Raw genomic sequence first — 23,636 nt, 5'->3', positions numbered from 1 at the left:
TCTAGTCTACTTATTATTCAAAGCACTTTAAAACAATTGTCACATTCACATATTCACATAAACATTCAGGAGCAATACAACGCTTCCTATCCAAATCGCCAATATTTCTATGCTTCGCCATTCACACACACACAACGATGGGACAGCCATCAGAAGCAATTTGGGGTTCAGATACTTCAACGTGCAACCTTCCAAGTAATAGACGGATAGGCTCTACCACCTCAGCTACAGCTATACATGTAGTTAATTTGCATTCTTACCAATGCAACAGCTGGGAAGATTTATAAGACAAAAAATGCTCCAACTTTAAACTCAGCCTTGAAACACATGCAAGGTTTCAGACTAGTAATCTACACGTACTGTATACGTACTACAGAATATCCCTGTAGGGTACTCCTTTCTTTTTTTATGGGATCAAATGTGGCAAACAAAAAGGGTCACACCCTACTTTTGTTCTGAAACATAGCATAACCTATTTCATGAGGAGAACTGGTGCTCAGTTACTGGAGCATAGTAACATGATGAGTTCTCACTAAGGCTCACACACACACACTTTTGTATATCAGAGTGCAGCCTGTTATACAATACATTACATTACAACAAGCTAATAGGAGTTAACGTAAGGAACTTGATTAGCGGTTTTATTTTTCTAATATGAGAGCTTGTGTGTTTAAACATGGCATCTGTTTTGCTGGGAAAACAGAGTCTTGTCCTTGTTAACTTCAGCACATTTGTTATGAATAACAGGAATTCTATTGGGACAGATTACTTCAATTTATGTGGAATGCCAATAAAACTGAAGCCCTGAAGTAACACCATCAGTTTCCATTACAACACAACACAGGGAGTGAACTCGATGACGAATATCTCAGCACCAACTTGGACACAGTGGCCTAGATGTTCACTGACATGACGCGCATTGTCTGTAAAACCTCCATCCATGCTCAATCAAAATCACAAAGCTCAGACACAACAAAACAGAGGATATTTTAGTGGGTATATGGATTGGTCTTGGTCTATGACTTTAATGTCTGTGATGAAATGGGCCAAGAATTGAAGAAAAACACACCACAGAGCCCATAAAACCTGTCTGCATGACTGGTTAATTTTTCTGATTTGCTCAACAATCATTAAATTATGCCTGAATGGCTGCTGCAATGCTCATTTTACACCCGAGTGCAGTGTTGTGTCTATTTTGAGTACTGTCAGATCAAATTAAGGGAGGTTAATAAGCAGGTTGCAGGCACCATCCGGTCAGGGGCTAATATGAAGGGAAGGTGAAAAATGAATGTCAAAGCAATTAAAGAACAAGCAAGAAAAGCCAAAAAGAATCAGAAAGGAGAGTAGAAAATACACAAAACAGGACCCAACAGAGCTAATGCACAACAAGTCTCAACTTTCGAATACAGGTGTCACATTCCAGCTGTCCAGCCAGTTGAGACAGATGAAGTGTAGCTGCACATTTACAGTACAGTACACACAGACAGCGAACCAACCCCGTGACAAGGAGAGAGAGCCTGTAGGGTCCGTTAATAATCCAGAGCCATTTTCTGGAAGCCAGACCCCCAAGTGTGACAGGATGTTGCTTTCAAGGCATATCAAATCTATTTAATATGAACTGACCCCTGCTGCCAGAGGAACGACATGATGCAGAGAAAAGATTTACCTGTGGATTTTTTTACAACTGAAATGAGCAAACACTGACCACAAGGTGGCAGCAAAGCACCAAAAACACAAAAGTCACATGGTTTTGCATGACGATGTAGCAAGCCAAAAATGACCAATGAGGGGAAAGTTTGACAATAAAAACAACTTTCATCTAAGTTTGAATGTTCAAAGTTGTGTTCATGTCAGATGTGTGTTTATAGGAAAAAATAAAGGTTGTAAAAACACAAAGGAGTTTATCTAAATATGATGCAAAATCATATGTGTGCCTACCTGCAGATAGTGTGCCTGGTAAGCAGAAAGGACATCTCCCAAAGGAACCACCATTTTGTCCACGCTGCGCTGGTGGGAATGGGCCTGGATGTCCAGACTCTCATCTGAACGCAGCTCAATGTGAGAGATGAGCAAATTAGAGATCACCGCCTGCACCGACTGCAGGGAAGGAGTAGGAGATGGAAAACACAATCAGATTCAAGAATAGTTAAATGGAAATGTTTAAGTTTTAGGTGACATCAGGCCAGAGAGACAAAAAAGGATTAATAGACACAGATTCTATATATTGGTCTTACCTTTGTATCTCCCCCTGGAGTAGCACTAAGGGCCAGGATGCGGAACTGCAGAGTCTGGCTGCCAAGTTGTCTGATCACCTGAGTAACACGGAGAGGGGCGAGTACAGGGCGTTATTAGCAATTCATTTATATAACTAACTAACTACAAGTGTTCTTTCTTCTTACAAACACCCTACAAAGTTTATAACAGTGAGTGTTACTTAGTGAAGAACTACTTTTAGGCAGATTTTCACTTCAGAGTCACTTTATTGCAGATTCACAATCAGAACTGGGCGTGGCACATTACGTATAACCTGAAACATAGTCAGCAGTGATGAATAACTGGATTGAGGGTCAAGCTGTGATTATTAGTGACAGCTTTGTGTACCTGACAGTAGGCATGGTTTCCCAGCGCCTTGTGGGCTTCATCGATCACCACACACTTGACCTGCTGGGCCGGGCACGTCTCTCTGGACAGATCGTTCACCATGACCTGAGGTGTGAGGAAGAAGACACGCTTGGTCTTCCACACCTCCTGTCTCTGCTTTGCTGCTGTGCTGCCTGTGGATCAGAAGATGAACTCCTGTTATTTAAAGCTAAAAGAAAGAAGGATGCGTGTCATGGCTTTTGTGTCATGATTTGCTACCTGTCAGCTCAGCCATATGCGCCTGAGGGATCCCCATCACTTTATAACAGGCCTCGATCTGTTGGGCCACCAGGGGTTTGGTGGGAGCCATGAACACAATCTTCCCAGATGGATACCAGCGGTAGAAGTTGTACATAACCACAGCGGCTATGAAGGTCTTTCCCAGACCAGTGGGGAGACACACCAGTGTGTTTTGAAACAGGGCAGCTTCTGATATCTTCAGCTGGTACTCCCTGATGGGATAGTTGGTGGGGTAAATCCATACCTTAGCTGAGGAGCAGTCAAAGCCAGGGAAGTCTGGATATGTCTGGCCCACACTTGAGGGGAGGGGAGAGATGGCAGTGCTCTCTGTTACTACAAGGTTGTCATGCTGAAAAGAGTGTACATTATCAAGTTGCAGGCTCTTTTCAGCTTCATATACAGCGACCACCATCAGATCATCGTCGTCATCTTCATATTCACACGCAGGTTTAGGTTCCTCTGTCCTTCCTGGGATCTCTGATGTGTATGTGGACCCCTGACCCATTTCAGTCCACAGAGGGTTTCTGGGAAGGTTTGTTTTAGCTACCTGTGTGGTGTTGCTTGGGGTTGTTTTGCGCCGTCCAGCGGGCTTCTTGCCATCTTTTTTCGGTTGAACAACCTTGTTTTGAGAAGCGGATCCACCCCAAGTCTGGAACAAAGTCCTCTGATTTGAACCACTGTTCATTTTCACTAGTTGTGGCGAAAAACCTTGAGAAAAAGTGCCCTGTGACAAGCAGCAACATTGCAAGCTGAATACCGATATACCAAACACAAGGCCACTTCCGCCCACTTCCTACCAAAATATAACTCCGCATACGTAACGACGGTGCCACTCCGAAGTTATTTCGGTCATTTCATACCGTTTTAGTCGTAAAATAATTCAGTGTATTGTACTGACGCCACTATATCAAGCCAAGAGCTAAACCGACACACATACGTGGTTCACTTTTACAAGGAGGCTTTTAATTTTTCAGGGTGACCCCGGAAGAAAATCAAAAGTTCGAGTTCAACTCCCGCTCTCGAGGCAATGGACAGAGAGAAGTGGGAGAAGATGCTCACCTGTTTTCAGGTAATGACATTGTCCAATTATCCTATTTTCAAGTCGTAAAGCACCAAGTTGCGTCTTTTCATTTATGGTTATTTCCAGTCAGTGTTTTTTTGCGAGCTCGGACAGTTTAGCCGCTTTTGCTAACTCTTGAAGACTGCTCATGCTAAGTGTAGCTAGCGTTGTTGACATAACTGAAGCTGGGGACAAGTTAGCATTAGCTACTGTAACTCTCTAATCTCTCTTGTAGGCGTCTGCACGTGGATACATGGTGAGAAAGGAAGTCCGGCGTGCACGAGAAGACTTTGAAGACGTCGTGAGAGAGATTGATGGAGGCTTGACCCATTTACAGTGGAGGGAGACAGTCATCCCCAGTCCCCACTTCACAGACACTGTAAGTACTTGTAACTCTAATGACAGTGTGATTTATTTAACTCCTCTTTACATCTCTCATGCTTTTGCTCATGCATCATCAGGATGGCCTGTTCCCACGACCCAGCAGCACTGCTAAAGGACTAGATGCCCGTGCCAGTCCACAGGGTCCATCAGCAACAGGAGTCTCATCAGAGGAGAGGCGAGATCATCCTGCCCTGTCAGAGAAGATAGAAGCAGAGAGAGATGATCCACAAATCAAAGGACAGACCTCTCTTTTTAAGGACTGTTTCCCCAGCAACAGTGTTAAAGGGGACCGAGAGAAAGAAAGTACCATGGTGCATAACGATGGAGGGGTGATTGAAAGCACAGGAGACTCCACCCCTGTCTGGAGCAGTTTGGAGCTCGACATGAACTATGGTCAGTCTCACAAAGGTGAGAATGGTGCACACACTGGTAGTGTTCCCAGCTCCTTTTTAGTTTTTGAAATGAGATGACTTTTGATTTTTGTGTCTACGTCTATCATTATTCTGTTATAACAGATGTTGAGTCTTATTTAGGGCTTCAAATAACAATAATTTGTCATATTCACTTGGCCTGCAGATGTTTAGAAATAGTGAAAAGAGCTCAAGGAGATGCTTTCAAACTTCCAAATTGTTCTCATATTGGAAGAGCTGGAAACTGATTTTCCCTGATAAATAACTTAAATTACAAATTTTCCTGTCAAAATTAGTGAAAAGTTAATAATATGACCTATCAATTCATTGTTTAAGCACTTATCATGTCATGTAAGCACTGCAAACAATATCCACCCTGAAAGGACATTAAGATAGACCAAACTGAATTATTTAAGATACTGACGTGTCAAGATAGCTTTAAGAAAATTGTCAAAATGAGAGAAATTGCTTTGCGTACAAGTTAATTTTCTCACTACATTTCGAAGTGTTTCACTTGTATAACAAAATAAGCAAAATGAGAAAAAGAATCAAACAATTTAATCATCAATTACCTGCAGGACTGACGTTAAGTTTGACTTTTTTGAATAACACATGTTAAAATCTTCATTCATTTTGAATTCGTCATCCCTCCCTCAGGTTCCCGACAGTACTGCTTGGCCCAGGAGGTGCCCTGTACCCCAGAGGCCCTTCGTCTCCACAGAAACACCCTAACCATGGAGCTGCTCTGGCTACAACAGGCCATTGACAGCAGGAAAAAGGTACAATGTCGTGTCCTGTATTTATTCGACAGTAGCAGTCTCCTGCTGTAAGAAAATTGCCACTGCTGCAAGACTACATTTATTAAGTTGCCTCAAAAATAAGTTGGTACAGTAGAAAATTCCTTGTCATATCCATACCTGAATAACAACCATAGTATATATGCAGCGTCAGTGGCTACTCATTGAATACAGTGAACATCTCCTGAAGACTGTAATGCAGCTAACTTGCACGTACAAACACAGACACTGACGCTATCTGTATGAGTCAACCAGTTTTTTTTTCCTGCAGTCTGAACTGTGTATTAGGGTTGTAAATCTGTAATGGTGTTCTTAGCATGTTCAGCTGTCTGCACCCTTTGCCCTCAGACTGTGTACCAATTGCATTCCTTAATTTATCTTTTAACAAAATGAAAGTTCTCATAAAGCCTGCATCACTGTGCACCTTCATGGGGTGTAAAAGTGCAGAGATGTGGAGTAATGTACACAAACTCAGAACTGAACTGAACTCAGAGAAAGCAGGTACTCATGCACCCTAGTGTTCAATTTTCAAATGCAGTCGTACACAGAACATTTTAATTGACAGAATAAAAGAAACATACTGGAACATGAATGTATATGTATGTGTATTATTTGTTGTCGTGCATTAGGAGTGAGTTCATCCAACCTTTTTAGATGACAAGGTATAACTTTTAGTGATTGTTTATCTCCTCTTTCTTCTCCTCTGCAGTACTTGTCACTGAAGGACAGACTGAGTGTTTCCTGACAGAAGAAGTAATCTGAACTGGACTCGACGATGTGAGACTCAAGGCTCGAATGCTTTCAGTCAGCTGAACTCACTCAAGTGTCATATGTTTAAGCCATTATTTTATACTTATACATAACTTTCAGTTATATTTATCAAAAGCAAAAGCAAAAGCTGTACATTGTGTGTTATTTTCTATGTAAAAAAAAAAGAATAAAATATATTTTTCTTAAAAGTCTGCTTTCTGCTGCTGTTACTGCCACTGCAGTCTTTCTTTGATATTGTGCTCAAACTGTGAGACATTGAGGTAGTTGCTTTTGTGTAGGAGGACGTTTCATTGAGTAGAATTCAGGGGGGGTCCTTGGCACGAGGCTAAGTTTGTGTTGTGACTCACAGAAGCTCAAATTTCCCATTTGGATCTCAGTCAATGAGCTGTCACTCATTACACGAGAAATGCGTGTCTCCTGTTAAGCTGCTGTTGTCATTTTGTGTTAATGCCATTAAAGAGCACCCAGGGGAAGACGCTTTTAAAGCCTAAAAAAAAAGTATATTGTAAATTGCATTTCCTGCTCTTCAGGTTGTATTTTTTAGTCTTTTTATTTTAAATGCTATATTTTAAAGGGGATCACCTTTGAGAAATATAGTATCAGTTCCATCACCTGCTTGTTTTTGCACTTGCCTGGTAGTGTTAATATGCAATCATGTGGCAATCATTTTTTGTGAAAAAAACAGACAACTGGAACAGACAATCTTATTGATTCAGCTTACAACATGGCGAGCCGCCCATTCTCTCCTCCTCCCGCTGTCTCTTTTGTTGTGGTTGCTGCCGATGGGTTTGCCCCACAAAGCCAGTCATTGCTGTCACGCTGCCATAGCAACCAGGAAATACTCACCACCGTCAGTGGAGTAGTGTGTTAATGTGTGTGTGTGTGTGTTTTAGGGGGATAGAGAGAGCCAAACGTGGTGAGTGGGAGTCCAGACAGACCACAACAACAGAAGGGACTGATTTTCACCTTTGGCTTCAATTCTGCGATTTCTTCGCTTCGTCTTCCACCAGGCGTGTGAGTGACTGAGCATTAGTGTCTGTGTGGAGATGATTTACTGTGTTTGTGTGAATCTGTGGGTGTGTGAGCCAAAGAATGTGAAGGTATCTATGTTATGAAGATGGTCAGAGAATGCAACTCTAGGGTGAAATATGTATGTGGAGAGAATTATGTGTGGTCTTGAAATGTGTCTGTGACTGTAACAGCTGGCTCGGAGATGGCTGCCAGCACTGCAGCCGCAACTGTCCTGCCTCCAGTGAAGAGCGTGGTGGTGTACAGGAATGGAGATCCATTCTACAGTGGACGGAGGTTTGTGGTCAACCAGCGACAGGTGGCCACCATGGAGGCCTTTCTGACTGAAGTGACCCAGAGCATCGGGGCTCCACTCGCCATCAGGAACCTGTACACACCCAGACAGGGCCACAGGATCACAGAGCTGGAGGACCTTCAGACAGGAGCCCAGTATGTTGCTGCTGGCTTTGAAAGGTTCAAGAAGCTGGAGTGAGTACAAAAGTACATTGATTGTAAAGATATTAAGGATCATTTTAATGCACAGTTGCTCTCTCTAAAATGAAACTTACTGAATTTAGAATGAATCCCATCATACCTTTTGTTGTCTGTTGTTTTGATGTACAGTTATCTGAACAGGGGAACAAAAAAGCATCCTGCTGCCCGTGAAGAAACCCAGGTAGGCTTTTATTTTGTCATGCGGACAGCTTGCTTTTACACTCCATCACTCATTAATCCCAGTCTAACCAGGAGGAATGCACCACCAGGCCGCTTTGTACTCATATCGAGTTGATCCATTTGAACTGCTGCCAGATCAAATAGGAAAATGACTGCAGGATTTTCCATTAACCGAGACCAGCTCATATTTGCCTACAATTGTGACGACACATTCTCATGTTAGCATTAGATAGATCGGATGCACTTTGTGTATGAGTGTACAAGGGGTCACCCTTTGCACTTATCGTCCCGTTGATGTCACTGGTTGTCATGTAAATTGCACGAAACAATGGTGTAATGATTGTGCTGTCCAAAGTGCAGTCACTAAGGCTTGCAGGGTGCCCTTTTAAAAGTCCCATATTATGCTCACTTTCAGATTCATACTTTTATTTTGGCGTACTAGAAGAGGTTTTCATGCTTTAATGCAAAAAACAGATTATTTTTCTCATGCTGTCCATTGCTGCAGCACCTCTATTCACCATCTGCCAGAATGCTCTGTTCTAGTTCCTGTCTCTTCAAGAGCCATCTCCTGAAAAGCCCAGTGTGCTCTGATTGGTCGACTTTCACAGGCCTGAGCAGGCACCAATCACCATGTTTTCGCATCAGCTCTGCTCCAATGGGTTTGTGACCACCGCCGTGCTGGTGGCGTGTCTGATGGCGGTGACTGTATAGTTGTGACATCACAAACTTACAGAAGTCCTGATGGCTCATAGGAAGGTACAGTTTCTGAGTATGGGCTGTGTGCCTTTCTCCATGGATTGAGTGTTTTGATACTTTTACAGTATTTATATAGTATCTAGACCTGCTTTTTAATCCAATATGGGACCTTTAAGTGTCTCATTGTGTCATTAGACTCTAAAATTACAGCTGGATATCATCAGAGAGCAGAACTTCCCAGAGGTAATGATTATTTTCATCAACAAAGATCTCTGAATGAATCTGAACCAAACTCTTCTCTCTTTATCTGTTTAATTGTAACTTTTTCTCTGTAAGCAGGGGCATGGTGATAATGATGGTACTAATATGCAGGCAGAAGCTCTCTTAATATTCACACAACATTGATTTCACACACAAGTACACACACGGAACCACTCAAGCTGACAAGTGCTCGCTTTGTATTCTGACCAGCTGGCAGGGATGACCGCGCTCTCGGTCTTAAGCCGTCAGTGTTACTTTTCTGACAAACATAAAAAGGAGCGGAGACTAACTGTGTGTGCCTTGGGTGTCTGCCATTTGGAAAGCTGAGTCTTTGGTTTTAGAGTCTTAGATGCCTGTGTTGTGGTTGCTGTGGAGCAACGCAGGAAGTGTGTCCGTATGTGAGTTGTGTTTGATCCTGCTGGCGAAACAAAGAGTTATGCTTCCACACAGTGTGAGCGGGGCTATGTGCATGTCTGGGCAGGCCTAATGCCCGTATTCACCATCCCACGCCTCCTTTTTCCCTGTAAATGCATTAAATGTCTGCCACAAGTAAGAAAAATAATGGAAGATTATTGATGTCGATTGATTTAGTCCAGCTACGACAGCATAGACACGGACAGTGGCTCCACATTTCATTGATATGGGACGACATGGGTAACGGCTTTGAGAGGAGCCCTCAGATCAGACGCAGCGTATCAATGTGCCACCGGAGAAGTCTCCCAGTGACGTTAGTTTCCATGGCTGCAGCACTTGAGCTGGCATGAGCTGAATATTTAGTCAGTCATTACACTTTCAGAATAACTGATTTTGCCGTGATGGACGTGCAGTGTAATTGATGGATGACGTAAAGCCGATGAGGGAATTTTCAATAATGCTGAGGAAATGACAACATTATGATGTTTTGCAGACTGACTTTCTGAATGTCCTTTGCAGGCCAAAGTAACCCAGAGGCCAAATGTCTCAGCCAAATGGAGGAAGTTTATACCTGTGCCTTGCATTTTACAGTAAGTTGGACACACTACTGGCAAACACACACATAATTATCCTTATCAATTTAGTCCACCCTAACCCTAACCCTTTTCAAAGAGCTTATGTAAGTTTTCAGCGGTCTGACTTGGTCAAATCAAATGGGTGTCTTCCAAATTTACTGTGTTTTTCGTACAATTCGGTTCACAAAATCATTTTGGTCTAAAATTAAGTACCTCATCTACTGGATAGACTGCCATGAGATTGGAGACATCCGGTGTCCCCAGACGATGAATCCTGCTGACTTTGGTGACCCCCCCCTGGCTTTTCCTGTAGCGAAACTTTGACTAGACTGCTGAAATCTCATTTCTTTGGCTGAACTTTAGAAAGCATTCTTCCACAGAACAATGATTGTAGATTTTGATCTCCATCGCTTACATGGGAATGACATTAGGAAAGGATCTCAACATGGCCAGCCCAGGAAGAACAACTGTTTTAGTGTACTTATGGGCATGTATTTGTATCCGTTTAGTGTTTTCCGTAATGGAGATCTCCTGTGTCCACCGTTCCGATTCATCATTCCTCGGACCATGCGGCAGGACCTGGAGCAGATCCTGAGTCTGGTCACAGAGAAGGTCAGCTTACGAACCGGAGCTGTGCGCAGGTCAGTGACAGTCGCATACACACACATTCACACTCTGCTTAATACAAATACAGAGCGTCATCCGGTAAATATAATACAACCCCTTTGCTTCATCAGGTTGTGCTCTCTGGACGGAGTGACGGTATCCTCGGCTGCCGAGCTGGAGACCGGCCACTTCTATGTTGCCGTGGGAACCGAGAGGTTCAAGAAACTCCCGTATGTGGAGCTGTTGGTTTCAAAAGCTGCGGAGAGGTATTGTTATGCAAGGTCCTCTGTGTGTGTGTGTGTGTGTGTGTGTGTGTGTGTGTGTGTGTGTGTGTAAAGATGTGTGTTTAAGTGCATCTGTGCTGTTGTTCTGCTCCCTACAGTAAAATAATGATTGATGAGACATGACAGAAGATTACTTTTCTCTTTCACCTATTCACATCCCCGTGTTTTTCTTTTTTTTGGTAGGTATTACCCAGGAAAGAGAAGGCTGTTGAGGAGAAATGAGGTACATTCAGTTAATACTTTAATTCAAGTACTTACTTTCATGTCTAAAAATTAAGTCTTAGCAGTTTTTCTCTTTATACAGAGTTTAATTTATATTGGTATTAGAGTAATTGTAGGGTTTTTTGTATCGTAATGTATCTGTTCATTAAAACTATTATTTTTTTAGTAGGATTAATAGAATTTGCCTCTTTAAGTTTTCTTTTTAGAATCTTTACTTTTGATAATTTGTTTATTAATTATTTATTTAGATTTTATTTAGGTTTCTTTACATAATTTGGCAACTTTTGGTCTATCTTGGTTTTTGTTTCTTTGTTTTTATTTGCTTTCGAGTATACAGAAGTTTGGTTTCTCTTCAGACAGTTAGCCATCACTTTTGTCATGGTTGTAAAGAACTTGTTCAGTATGATTGTTTGTGATTTGGAGACATTATGTGCTTCTGTGTATGTTATGTTAACTTTTTACAATATGTAAACTGTATGGATGATATTGGAAAAATCTGAATTTTTTTGATGATAAAAGATTTTCTTTTTTTAGTCTGCAGCCTGCAGTTCATTTACATCATGTCAGGTCTGAGTGAAAGCTGTCTTCTGTGTTTCTCATAGAACAGGAAAGCAGGAAGCGGTCCAGAAGACCAGTACAGTGATTCAGCTCTCCTCGACTCCCCTGAGGTATCAAAAAAACAATCCTCCACTGTCTTGAATTCACACCACATGAGCTATATTTGGACTGTTAATTGGTTTGGTGGACACCTCCAATACACCAGTGGGACAAACTTGGAATAAGGTGTTTTTGTCTATATGTAGCACACTGTAAATTAAATTATATTTATTCAGCTGTATGTCATGGCTTTCAGTCCGATGGTCGGAGGGTGAAGTCGACAGGAGATGAAGCTGCAGCTCCAGCAGCCACACAGCAGAGGAGCAGGAGAGAAGCAGCAGATGAGACGTCTGCATTCTTTGCCAGGCCGGTCAAGATCCGCAACAACAACAGACGACAGCCAAGACCACCACTCAGCAATGGATCTGGTTATTATCATTTTTAAATCTAACTTCCTCCCATTCACAATGAGTACAATTAATTTTGCGTTGATTGTCATGGTAGTAGCAGCATTTTGATTTCTGTTTATCACAGTCTTGCCCAGCGTGTTTAAAAGAGCAGCACGGAAGAGAAGAGAGGAGGTACGAGGGGCCGAGGAGGTGCATGAGGATGAGAACACAGCGACAGAGCTTCCTGTTGACCAGGTTGGCCTTACGATCCTCACAATCTATAATTAAGTGCTAAATTATCACTGAAGGAGGTAAATTAATTTCTGAAAATATATATATGTTTAGAGCAGCGCTAATTCTAAATCTGTCTCTCATTTTCTGTCTGTAGAGAGTTGCAGAAATAGTGGAGGATGAGGAACTAAACGACCAAAACGATCCTCTGCACAACACACAGCAGGTAGGCATGAATTCAACTATTTTTTTCTATGTTCCATGTAGAATTGAAACTAACAATTATCATCATTATTGATTAATCTGATGATTATTTCCACGACTGATCGATCAATCATTTTGTAAATTAAAGGTACTTGTGCCCTTTGTTAAATTATAGTCTACACAGTTAAAAGGTAAAATGTGAGTAATGAATATGTGGCATATTTCTATCTGAACATGGTAAAGGAAAAATGTCAATTAGCTCATCTTTTAACAAATGACTCAATCAGTCCTGAAGGTCATTCTATATATTTCTGTGTCTGATACATAAATATCCACTGCATTCTCCCCATTTGTGTATCTCTGTTACAAACACGTGTGATACTGAATTCTGCATGTGTTTTTTTCTCAAGAGACAAATTATCAAGAGGGAGCAGCACAGTGAGGCAGAACACCTACACAAACACAATGGAAAGCAGGTACAGCATATCAGAGTGAGTGGGTGGTCACATTTACATAATCATAATAAATGTATCCTAATAAAGAGGATTTCTTTTCGTGTTTAAAATGGTTCAGAAGATGGTATTTTTGTCCTGTGAAAGGCACCTCCATCTTGGCAAGATAGTGTGAAACAGACTGAAAATTCTGTCAAGACCGAGGAGTCAGCTGCTGAAATACTGGTACGCTACACACACCTACACACACTGCCAAAGCTTAGAACATTTTTGAACAGCTCAAATTCATTAGTACAAAAAACAGCAATCAATGCAACTGTTTTTTTCAAAAGGAGCCGGAGCTGAATCACACGTCTTCAAAGTCGCGGCCTTCGTCATCCACCTCTCAGAGAAAGAACAGGGAGGAAAAGGCAAGTTCACGCACCCCACATCTTAAAACGGTGCATGACGTCATCACCATGACCAATGACAACATGTGGTTTTCTTTGTCTGTCTTATTCATTTGCTCAAACAGGACGCCCTGTCAATTACAGCAGAACAGAACCATCATCAGGAGGAGGTCACATCATCATAACAGTTTCACTACAGCAGCCACAGCAGATAACCGAGCAATTACTGCTTCTACGATGACTCATGCGGCTGGATGAATGTTTCATTAAACTGATAGTACTTCAACTGTGATAATGAGCCAATTAACCAAAACACTTAATTTGAGAAGAGTTGAAAATGTGAACATGCTCAGAAGAAAAGTAAGAATTAACACTACAGGAGATTGACACACTATCATAAACTCTAGGACACTACAATCTACGGCAACGACCGACTAAAGAGGTATACTATGCAGGATTTTCCTTAGAACAAAACAAAAAAAAACAGTATAGACTCAGACAAAAGTAATCTCTTTCAATCATCACTTCATTCTGTATCTGCAGAGACCCTGCCCTCTGCCTGTATTTTCTTATTTTCCCAGTATATTGCCGTGTTCGAGATGCGTCGACCTTTGGGCAGTGGTGTGTATCCGGCAGCCAATAACAGTGCAAGGTCGGGACTTTATAAAAACCACCAGGTTACATCGCTGTCTCTGTCTCTCCTCTGCTCGGTCTGTCGTGAATGTAGAAAGAGCTGCAGGATCTGTATGTCTGTTTCACCGAGGGCGGGGCTGAGCTACACACACACAGCCACTGCAGAGAGGCAAACAGCAGGCTCGATGAATCTTTCACATTTGGAGGGTTGTGTGGGTGTGTTTATTTGTGTTTTAGAATGCATTCGCTGTGAAACAATCAAAAATAATGTTTTATATTTCTGATTCACTGCAGCTCCCTCCTTTCATGCACTCTCTAGCTCGCTCGGCCACTGCTGCTTAGAGCCTGTATAGTATACCTTTAAAAACACATAAGCTTTCCAAAGGTAGTGTTTGTTGTATTGTACAGTTGTTTGATACTGTGTCCAACCTGTTCCTCAATTCCAAAATAGATATTGTGTAGATGTCCAATGATGCAATTTCTTCCATGTGTGATTTGTACATAAGAAACAATATTTTGGGACATTTTAAGCCTGAATGTATTTTTGATTTGCAGAAATCAGTGATGAGATCATACCATAAAGAGTTGTGTTTTGCCAACAATTTATTAATAAAATGTCAGCCACATCATCAACAGAATATATGCACCAATGACAAAGTCATCTGGACAGTGTTTTGTGTCAATTAAATACTGTGAGAATAAAAATATATATTGCTATGTACATTACTGTTACTTCTGAAATCTGTGGTTTACAAAGCCTGCAAGTCCTTGTACATTTAATTCTCAAAGAACTTCAGAAAATAACAGTGGTATATCTACCTCAGTAATACATCATCTATACAAGGCAGCAGTGGGAAGAAGAACGAGGACATAAGTATGAAAAGCAGCTTTATGTTCGAGATAAACACCACTTAGTTTTCTTCTGTGTCCTGCTCCTCCCCAAACACACACCACGGTGGACAGAAGGCCACCACTGTCCCCGTTAAACCAGGAGGTTGGATCTAATTGGTCCATTTTAAACCCCGGCCTCATTTGTATGTGGCCTCTATAGCATTTATGCAGATGCCAGTCACATGGAGGGGCAGCGGAGTGTTTTAAAGTAAAAGTTAACAACCACCAACTTCTATGCAAGCACCATAAATCTGGTCTAGCCTTGAAGTGAACCCTGTGTGAACCCACTTCCCCTCCAGCTTGGTGAGACAGTCTCTGGACAGGTCTTTTGAAGCTCATGCTGAGTTCATTTAGGAGCAATTCTCCCACCAGAACCGTTGCTCTAAGGAGTCGCTGTCTGAATCTAAATTGCCCCCTCTAGTCTTGCTCCGGCGCTCCTTTGGCCTTCTTTCCTTTCCCTGCTGAGGAATCACTTGAAGGTGTGGGAGAGTTTGCTTTAATCCTGATCTCTGTTAGTGAACAGCCTGCGTCATATTATGCTTCCCTGCGTCTTTGTCATCAATGGAGCTTATAACGCACAGAGTGATGCCAGCCATGGTAAGGAACATTCCTGCGACGGCCTCTGTGAGGAGCAGAGGATATGAAAGGAAATGAACATTAAGAAAAGCACATCTTAAAAGCCAGAAAACCACCAGTACAGGAAAGGAGAAATTCACAAGAGGGGATTAATAGCTCAATAACGTCTTGGTATGCCAGTAATGTCTTGCTTATGCAAATGTGCTAAATTGGTCTTCGAAATCTCTGAACATGTTCCAGTAGCCTAATGTTTGACCCTAAAGCTTGTAGCATCTTAGCATCCCAGATTTCTCCTTGTGGGTATCAATATCACATGCAGTGTGGCTGCCCCGGATCGGCGCAGCAGGCTTGTGTTTGAGCGGCACGAAGATGAGTCACTTACGTTTGCCTCCAAACTCTTCACCCAGTACCTTGCCAGTGATCAGAGTGCAAAGGAAGGTGAGAGAGTTGGCAACAGGAACAGCGAGTGATAAATCTGGAGAGAAAAGAAGAAGTTTTAATATCGGCCACCAAATTAACATGCATTTCAAATCTGTGAGCAAAATGAAAATTGACCTTAGACAGGATGTTGTGCTCTTAACAAAGACTAATGGTTTCGTTAAATTATCTTGCATCTTTAAAACCTGTGTTTAAAAATGGATATGTACTCTTTGTCTAATGTAAAAGTTGTTGGTACAGGTCATTTTTTTAAAACTTCACAAAACTGAAACCTGTAGAAATATCAGTTCTTTATGATTAAAGCTGCACGTGTTCCCACAAGCAGGGTCATGGTTTACAAATAGGCGTGGGGTCAATGTCTCTGGGTGAGTCAACAGAAAATGTGTTGGCAAATCCTTGGCGATAGATTAACTCATTTTTTCAAGCTAAACTGCCACATGTTTGTATGCTTCAGATACTCCAATGTGTAAATTTGCTATTTTTCATCATCGTCTTACATTAAAGTAAATTGAATAGGGAATTGTGATTGTAATTTTTCTAACACAGTAAAGATCAAAAGATTCATAATCAGCAGATTGATCATTCACAAAAAGTAACCGTTAGTTGCAGTATTAGGTCCGTGACACTGGAATATTTGACCTCCATTGACATGTATATTCAGATTCTGATTCAAATGGAGGGCAATTAATTTGCAGCCAATCCAGTCCAACTCCAAAACTCACAGGCAGGATAGTTATATGTCAGAAGCAACAGATCAATAGACATGGGTTAATACTAGGCACAATACAAGCAGCTATAAATAGAGACATTTTGTTATAGTTCATATAAAAAAATTGAGTTTGAAATAATGCAATAGTCATTTAAAATAACTACTGTCTGCATTTAGTAGCCTGTTAACGGTATTAATACATACAAATTAATTAATTGGGAAAAAAAACATTATTATATTGGCTGATGATTCTTTTTGCTTTCTGGACAACCCGTTTCTCCCAGAGGGAGCAGGAGTCATGTATGTACATTTATCCTATAAGTAGTATTTTAACTAGTTTATGTTAAGCAGTCAAATCATGCTGACTTGTGTGGTAAAAACATGCAGATTGAGCCTGAACAGCTCACTTCCATCATAGGCCTTTTTCACCAAAGTAATTTTGACATGTCGGACAAGGGAAAGTACAGGCTGGAGTAATGAAATCATTGATGGCTGAATGACATTTAGCTGCTTCAGTTTCAGGGTCCTCCTGGTATTGTGCATGTTGACTCACTGTCATGGCTTACTGGAGCACTTGAATACAACAGAGCCATTGTTAATGATATTAGTAACACCTGTGCATTTCCTGCTTTGACAAGTCACGCATGCTGTGCAGATATTTTAGCTTGTCATAGTGGGAAACACACGGGTGTAATTCATAACATTAATGAGGGCTGCATCACATTTAGGTTACTCATTTCCAGTTACTGTAATTATGTGCATACTGGGAGAGTTTACTGGCATAATTAAGGAACTGAGCTATCATTGACGGTATTAACTACACCTTTGCATCAGCTGTGATATTTCATTGACTTGTGTATGAACTGAACCCATTCTCCTCTACAGAAACCATCAGACAGTGATGAGGTTGATTTTGAAGTGTGTGTCTCACCTGTGGTGGACAGTGTGTAATAGTAGACCAAAGAGCCACTCTGGTTCAGGACAAATGGGACCAGGTACTGAGCAGCAGCACAAGGAAGAAGGTGCAATTAAAACCACTTTTAGGGGGGGGGGGGGGAGATACTTGGCAAACAAGGAAGGATGTCAGGATTTACCTTGAGGTTTAGGAAAAGAAACTTTAGCTCAGCCAGTAGCTGTGAGACTCTGCTGGTCTCAGTGACATTTTCTATCCCCTCGGTGCCTCTCTTCAGGAGGGGGTTGGTGCAGCCCCACAGCACTGACACCAGCAGGAGACTCAGCAGCTCCCCTACAACACAAGGCAGTCACATACAGTCACCCCATCACTTCATATTTTACATAAATATGCTCTACTATTGTCATATGGCTCGTCTGCCTAGCAGTGACCAAGTTAGGACTCAATAAAAACCGAGCAAACTGTTAGCACCTGAGCTACAAATACTTGTATTCACATTTAGCTAGCTTACTTCCTTAGCATTAGCTCTGACATGACAGCTATATTTGGTTTAGTTCTGTGTTTAATCGCGCTAACGACAAAGCACACACTTAGGCATTTCTATTCGATATCAAAATACAAAAGCTATCTTTAAAATACTGGTAAATGCCATGATTTGAGAGTATAAATTAGCCTGTTAGCCACTCACCTACGGTCACCATCGTGTTGTAAACAAACCGTCAGAAGTTGCATTCACTGACTGTGCGCCACCACAGTTGTTAGTGAACATTGTTCAAAAGGACGGATTAATAAACAGTTTCAAGACTTTTTTGTAAAGTAAGATAAAGTTAATCCATGACTTTAAATTAATTAAAAAGCAACCCAAGAATCGAATCATTTTATGACAAGTGGGATATTTAACATCTCTTGCGGTCGTGAATGCAACTTGGTACTATAACTATAACGTATGGTACTAAAATGTACCAGCAGAGGGCGCAAAAACCTGCTCAACAACACCAAACCAAACCCCTCTCTTTCTTTCCTTTTCTTTCTTTTCTGCTCTTTGAAACTTCCTTCTAATGTCATATTATTATATCTTATGTACAAATGACACTTCACTTAAACGAACAGGTCTGCAGCAAATAGAAATATTACATTTTATTTTCATCTAATCACATTTAAAGAACCACAAGCAATACAAATACACACAAGGAGTAATCAAAATAAAGTGCAAAATCCTTCGGGGTCCAACTAGAAAGGATTCACGTCAGCGTGTAAGGCTGACACCCGGATGTCTCACAAAATCTCTGTTTATATTATTGTTATCTCTTCATTGTACAAGGTTTTAAAAAAATACACTGAGATTTTATAGATTTCTTTGACAAAAACTAATCTGAACAGAAGACAGACGGTACAATGCAATGTTAAACAGATTTAGTAAGGAGTATTATTAAATATGCAATATTAACAGATATCTATTCTTTCATACTGTCTTTGTCTTCTCTGAAGTTTATACTAATTCTACATTTACTCATGAACCTATGTGGTCCTCTTTAATACAGAAATGTACACTCAGGAGCAACATTATCAAGCCATTACAGTCTTTACTACACATTTTCTTCATTGTATTAGTAGTGATGGAAAAAGTACAAACGGTAAAAAAAAATGTATGGCATCTATACTCTGAACACTGACTTTAGCCAAAAAGCAGTTCTTCGGACGGAAGTCTCAGTTTTCCGTCATGCAGTTTCCTTCATGCGATCCACTGTGTCTGTTTATGGTTTGTTCATGATGTAAATATTTGCATATTTGTTATTCATGTAGTCACCAGCAGTGGCTCAGTTGGTGACGATAGTGATAGTTTCACGGGATTCAGTCAGCACACAGTATGCGGATGAAGACAACACATCAGTCACTGCCTGTTGTCTTGCTGTTATGTGTTTTCTAATGATGGGACATCATGTATGGTGACCGCAGTGGATCCACTGTTGGTGCTGAACTGCTCTATGTGGTTTTCCTCCACGCTGCTCAGCTCCACCATGGGCAGCCGGAAGCTGTCCTCCGAGGCTGGGTTTGAATTGGCCATGCTGCCCGACACAGAGTTGACTCCCACGGTGCTCAGCGGCATGTTGCTCTGAACTGTGGATTGTGACATCTTCTGACGAGGTTTGGAGCCGCCGCTGGCTCCCAGGACTCTGGATACATGTGTCCGCCTGGAAAATGAGACAGAATAAATCATGTGCCAAACTGAATTTCTCACAGGGGCTCAATAAACATATATCTCATCTTGTCTTTTCTTATTGTGAAGTTTTAGAAACAGGAGGCACATCTCTGTCTACATCAGTGAAGCTGAGATGAAGCATGTGAACAGTTTTAGGTTCTTGGGAACCAACATCACAGAGAAACATCTACAGAGCATCAGCAACATCGGTGAAGTAAACTGATTTATTATTATTAATTAATCCATCTATATCATTTCTGCCTTTGTAAGTAGCAACCCTGCTGTAAAATTATAAAATAAATTAATCTTGAATCTTAAAGAGTGAGTTTTTGAGGCATGGTTATAAAGTAGTGTGATTGTTGTATACTACAATTAGAATACTTCTACTTCTGAGGTCAATATTGTAAATATTGTGTGACGGTGGACAGTTTTTCCTCTTAAAATGATTCACATAAGAATTTGAAAAGGGAAAGGGTACAGGTGACATACAGTATATTCAACTCAAGGATACACATGTGACCTGTGACATTTTGCTGTGAATGGGGCGTCATTTTAAATGCTCACAAATAAAAAGAAGAAAAAAAAAGCTCTTCAACAGTAAGAGTATGTTTATATGCATGATTATTCTTATTAACACAATTTCACAGATGGCTTAAAGCAGGCGTCTGGTCCTCCTTTATGAGGATAAAAATAGCACGATTGTCTGTTTCACAGCTCGTGTAAATCACAATGCAGGAATTGTCCTGTCAACAACAGGAATGCGGCCCTACCTGTTGTATGTCTTCAGGATGATCAGCAGAAAGGCCAGAACGATGATGATACCTAGGACGATGACAGCGATCATCGCCCCGGAACCTGAGAGACGCAGAAAGAGGAAGAATGAGTGATGTTGAAAGGTTGTTTGCAACCTGTGTGTCTCCTCTTAAACCGACACATTTTACACATTCCCTCTGCTCCATGCAGCACAATTTATCTCCTGCAGAAGCAGCATGTAGTAGCCTGGCAACGGCATCACTCACAGACAAACAGAACATGGCAAATATGTGCTATTAAATGCATGAGTGCCACTCCTGCGCAAACCATCTAGATTAGACTGCATGACGCAATCAGTTGTTATTTATGAGGCTTGTCTTATCGTGCAATATGTCTGCGATAGGGGACACGCTGTGATCTGACGGTGTCCACAACAAACATCTACATTCACACGGGTGTGTTTCATCAATATCAGATTTAAGAGGACGAGAAGGACAAAGCACAAACACGAGCTCAATGCAGACACTGAGATATCCTTACTCTGGATGAGTATTTGTTCTCTAGACTTTGTGACGGTGGTCGTGTTTGAAGACAGCGTAGTGTTGGTCACAGGTGAGACAGTTGAGGCTTGCATCTTCAGCAATAACCTGCAGAGAGAAACAAACGAAAAGAATGGCTTTAGTCGACCGATTATTCTCTGAAAGCATGATCAAACACAGCTGCACACGTGAGGGAATATTCTCAGCACAAAACAGATAAAAACAGATCAAACGACAGGTTGAGTGAGCAGATAAGAGATAAATTAAGAAATGATAGGGGATTTAAAGATGAAACAGATAGGCGGCATGGCAGAGGGAGTGGTAGCAACTAATGAATGTTTTAAAGAAAACACAAGAATGAAGATCCTCACAAGAACATTATGTCTGAAGCACTAATGAGCGATCACTTTACTACCAGACGACTGACATGCAGGCCTGATTACAGCACTCACTGGAGCTATTTTTAAAGTAAGGTTCAGTCTAAACACTGTGATAAAAATCAAAGCAGAACATGCCCTAACCCTAATGCCTACATCACTCACCTCTCGCTCACACGACTGACCTAGAATCTGATCGGGAAAGACGGGACTGAACGACACTGTGTTTGCTCTTAATGAGGCGGCTTTGACGTCGCACAGCAGGTTCACACGCCATTGTTATGTCTGCCAAAGCTTTACAATAACATCTGTGGTTTTTAGATTCAAGTCAGGTAGGAGCGAGAAACAATGTAAAGACATGTGGGACAAGTATGTTGCAATGTGCCACAGTTCAACTTGAGTTTACTGCAACAATTTTTTCACTTAAACACAAAAATGGGCCTGTTTCAAGTGTCCAAAATGGGTTAAGCTATATTTTTTAGGTTGTATAAAAAGGAAGATATTCTTTCCAATGTATGTCTGATGGGTTAGGGTTGTTAAACTTTCATTGTCTATGTAGCCAAACTGTAATATGACCCATTCCCTTGTGCCATTCATGTCAAACGTTGTCCAAAAACAATTGAAAACACATCAGTGAGCCACGTGTTTGCACTGTGTGACACAGTGTTTTTTTTTAAACCATGGTGGTTTATTTTGAGTTCCTCATACACCAACTTGCTCCTGTAAATATTCACTCACATCAAATATGTATTACTCCACTGCTGAAAATAGTCCCTAGTAAATGCACTATTCACTCCTGCTTGCTAAAGACCGCATCCCCCCAGCTGTTTTAGGATTTTCTTTTAAATTATTCAGCACTACAGGTAAGAGAAAAAATATGCACATTTGATTTTTGGGATAAACTGTCCCTTTAAGTTCAGTCACACTGTTCAAATGATCCCCGTAATGGAACTTTATCACGCTGAACACATCTTAATATAAAGATGCATTGATGTAATTGTGATGTAATTAAGTTTGTTCCCTCAAGCATGACTCATTCAACCATGCAACATGAACAATGCATATTGTAAGGTGTTATCAGGCCAGTTTCATTATGTTCTTACGTTTTATCTTGATCTAATCTACTGTGTTACAATTGTTATGTGTCATGTGGAGATCCTCTGTCATTTAGAAGGATCCCTGATACTGTTCAGGAAACAATCTACAAGCTGTAGGTCAGGGCTGTCCCTGTAACTGATACTTCCCCTGAGCCAGAATAATACGCAATCGCATGCCAAGAGACAGATACTCATGCAAACTTGAAATAAAATAATTACACCCGCAGCCAAGTTTAAGTTCCTTTTGATTTGATTTTGATCACATGTGGGTTGACGGCAGTGTTTTCCACTGAGCCTTTGATTTATGAATGCCAATCGCAATCGTACAAAGCCGTACAAACGTCATCACGGGAGTTCCTCATCCTCTTTTCACGTAGTGCGACGTAAAACAAAGAGTAAATAATGAGTCATCCAAGTGTGACTCAGACATACGGCCATGTTTTTTTTTGTTTTTTTGTTTTTTTTTAAATCAGCTGAATTATATTCCGAGAATGTGAAACAATAGTGAATCCTCTCCAAAAGCATCTGTCTTTATGCTGTTTTATTACACGGCTCTGTTGAATGCATTAGTTTTTAGTTAGTAATTTTTACTATACTATTTCTATTGTCTTTCCACTGTCTGACTTCATCTGAGGATTGTGCTTTTTTTTCTGATGACGTGGTTTTGTGTTTTCCAAAATTTGAAAATCATTAAACTTGAAGTCATAAAAAAGAATACTGATATGAATCAGGTGTTTAAAAGGGCAATTTCCTTTCCATTTGCATTTCCGCGCCGCTTTTCCTTTTCCTTTTAGCTATTCAATTCGCTTAGTCATTTGTTCCAAAAATTAACATTTATAGACAGGTTTTTAAAACTTGGTTAAACCCGCTAAAAACAGGCTATTGACTAGCTTCCCATTGCCATGAGATGAGTTTTTTCCCTTGTGTGTCAACAATAGAGAGCAGCAGATCATATACCTCATCAGACCACATCCAGAAGATGTTTATACTTTATTTTAAAAGTTTTGGGGGAAAAATCCTGAATTAGAAGCATCATTATTTTCCTGAGCTGATAATGGCAGTTAAAAAGTTGAGAGCAGGCGCAGTACCCACCTCCTTTAGTCTATTTATTTATAGATTAATAAATTAGTAAGCATTGATTTAGAATAAATTGAACAATTAGCTATTTATAACAAAATGCATTACTACTATATTCATGACACTTT

General features: G+C 40.9%; 5 protein-coding genes across 7 annotated transcripts in view; 2 read left to right on the top strand and 3 right to left on the bottom strand.

Moving 5' to 3' along the window:
- Positions 1 to 3,619, bottom strand: part of fancm (FA complementation group M) — a 38,367-nt gene extending 34,748 nt beyond the window's left edge. Inside the window, exons 1-4 of the mRNA XM_073484167.1 lie at positions 2,860 to 3,619; positions 2,602 to 2,774; positions 2,235 to 2,312; positions 1,939 to 2,097 (exon numbers count right to left, since the gene is read on the bottom strand). Of these exons, the coding sequence (XP_073340268.1) occupies positions 1,939 to 2,097; positions 2,235 to 2,312; positions 2,602 to 2,774; positions 2,860 to 3,565 (1,116 nt within the window). The 5' untranslated portion in view covers positions 3,566 to 3,619. The remainder of the gene's footprint in view (positions 1 to 1,938; positions 2,098 to 2,234; positions 2,313 to 2,601; positions 2,775 to 2,859) is intronic.
- A 163-nt stretch (positions 3,620 to 3,782) lies between these two features.
- On the top strand, positions 3,783 to 6,491 carry iqcc (IQ motif containing C). Of its 2 annotated transcripts, none has more exons than XM_073483974.1 (5): positions 3,783 to 3,949; positions 4,176 to 4,319; positions 4,402 to 4,717; positions 5,392 to 5,513; positions 6,241 to 6,491. In XM_073483974.1, the coding sequence occupies exons 1-5, from the start codon at positions 3,908 to 3,910 to the stop codon at positions 6,274 to 6,276; spliced, it is 660 nt and encodes a 219-aa protein (XP_073340075.1). In that variant the 5' UTR covers positions 3,783 to 3,907; the 3' UTR covers positions 6,277 to 6,491. The 2 variants fall into 2 exon arrangements, with proteins under 2 accessions (XP_073340075.1, XP_073340074.1); XM_073483973.1 differs by having other exon boundaries at positions 3,795 to 3,949; positions 4,402 to 4,732.
- A 671-nt stretch (positions 6,492 to 7,162) lies between these two features.
- On the top strand, positions 7,163 to 14,659 carry dcdc2b (doublecortin domain containing 2B). Of its 2 annotated transcripts, none has more exons than XM_073484307.1 (15): positions 7,163 to 7,316; positions 7,505 to 7,799; positions 7,935 to 7,986; positions 9,876 to 9,946; positions 10,441 to 10,572; positions 10,669 to 10,803; positions 11,005 to 11,044; positions 11,646 to 11,711; positions 11,897 to 12,068; positions 12,175 to 12,284; positions 12,418 to 12,486; positions 12,875 to 12,940; positions 13,064 to 13,141; positions 13,249 to 13,326; positions 13,431 to 14,659. In XM_073484307.1, exons 2-15 carry the CDS (start codon positions 7,516 to 7,518, stop codon positions 13,488 to 13,490), a joined length of 1,413 nt encoding a protein of 470 aa, XP_073340408.1. In that variant the 5' UTR covers positions 7,163 to 7,316; positions 7,505 to 7,515; the 3' UTR covers positions 13,491 to 14,659. The 2 variants fall into 2 exon arrangements, with proteins under 2 accessions (XP_073340408.1, XP_073340407.1); XM_073484306.1 differs by having other exon boundaries at positions 12,875 to 12,955.
- tmem234 (transmembrane protein 234) lies at positions 14,524 to 18,206 on the bottom strand. Its single transcript, XM_073484308.1, has 5 exons — positions 18,154 to 18,206; positions 17,647 to 17,798; positions 17,484 to 17,550; positions 15,788 to 15,880; positions 14,524 to 15,451 (listed from the first exon to the last, which is right to left on the bottom strand). Exons 1-5 carry the CDS (start codon positions 18,164 to 18,166, stop codon positions 15,342 to 15,344), a joined length of 435 nt encoding a protein of 144 aa, XP_073340409.1. The 5' UTR covers positions 18,167 to 18,206; the 3' UTR covers positions 14,524 to 15,341.
- A 1,171-nt stretch (positions 18,207 to 19,377) lies between these two features.
- ncmap (non-compact myelin associated protein) lies at positions 19,378 to 21,611 on the bottom strand. The gene is made up of 4 exons (XM_073483173.1): positions 21,520 to 21,611; positions 20,959 to 21,065; positions 20,436 to 20,520; positions 19,378 to 19,657 (listed from the first exon to the last, which is right to left on the bottom strand). Exons 1-4 carry the CDS (start codon positions 21,609 to 21,611, stop codon positions 19,378 to 19,380), a joined length of 564 nt encoding a protein of 187 aa, XP_073339274.1.
- Between the last annotated feature and the right edge of the window lie 2,025 nt (positions 21,612 to 23,636).

The sequence above is a fragment of the Pagrus major genome, chromosome 16, assembly GCF_040436345.1.
Source record: "Pagrus major chromosome 16, Pma_NU_1.0".
In the NCBI taxonomy this organism is placed as follows: domain Eukaryota; kingdom Metazoa; phylum Chordata; class Actinopteri; order Spariformes; family Sparidae; genus Pagrus; species Pagrus major.
This window is presented reverse-complemented; position numbering and strand designations above follow the sequence as displayed.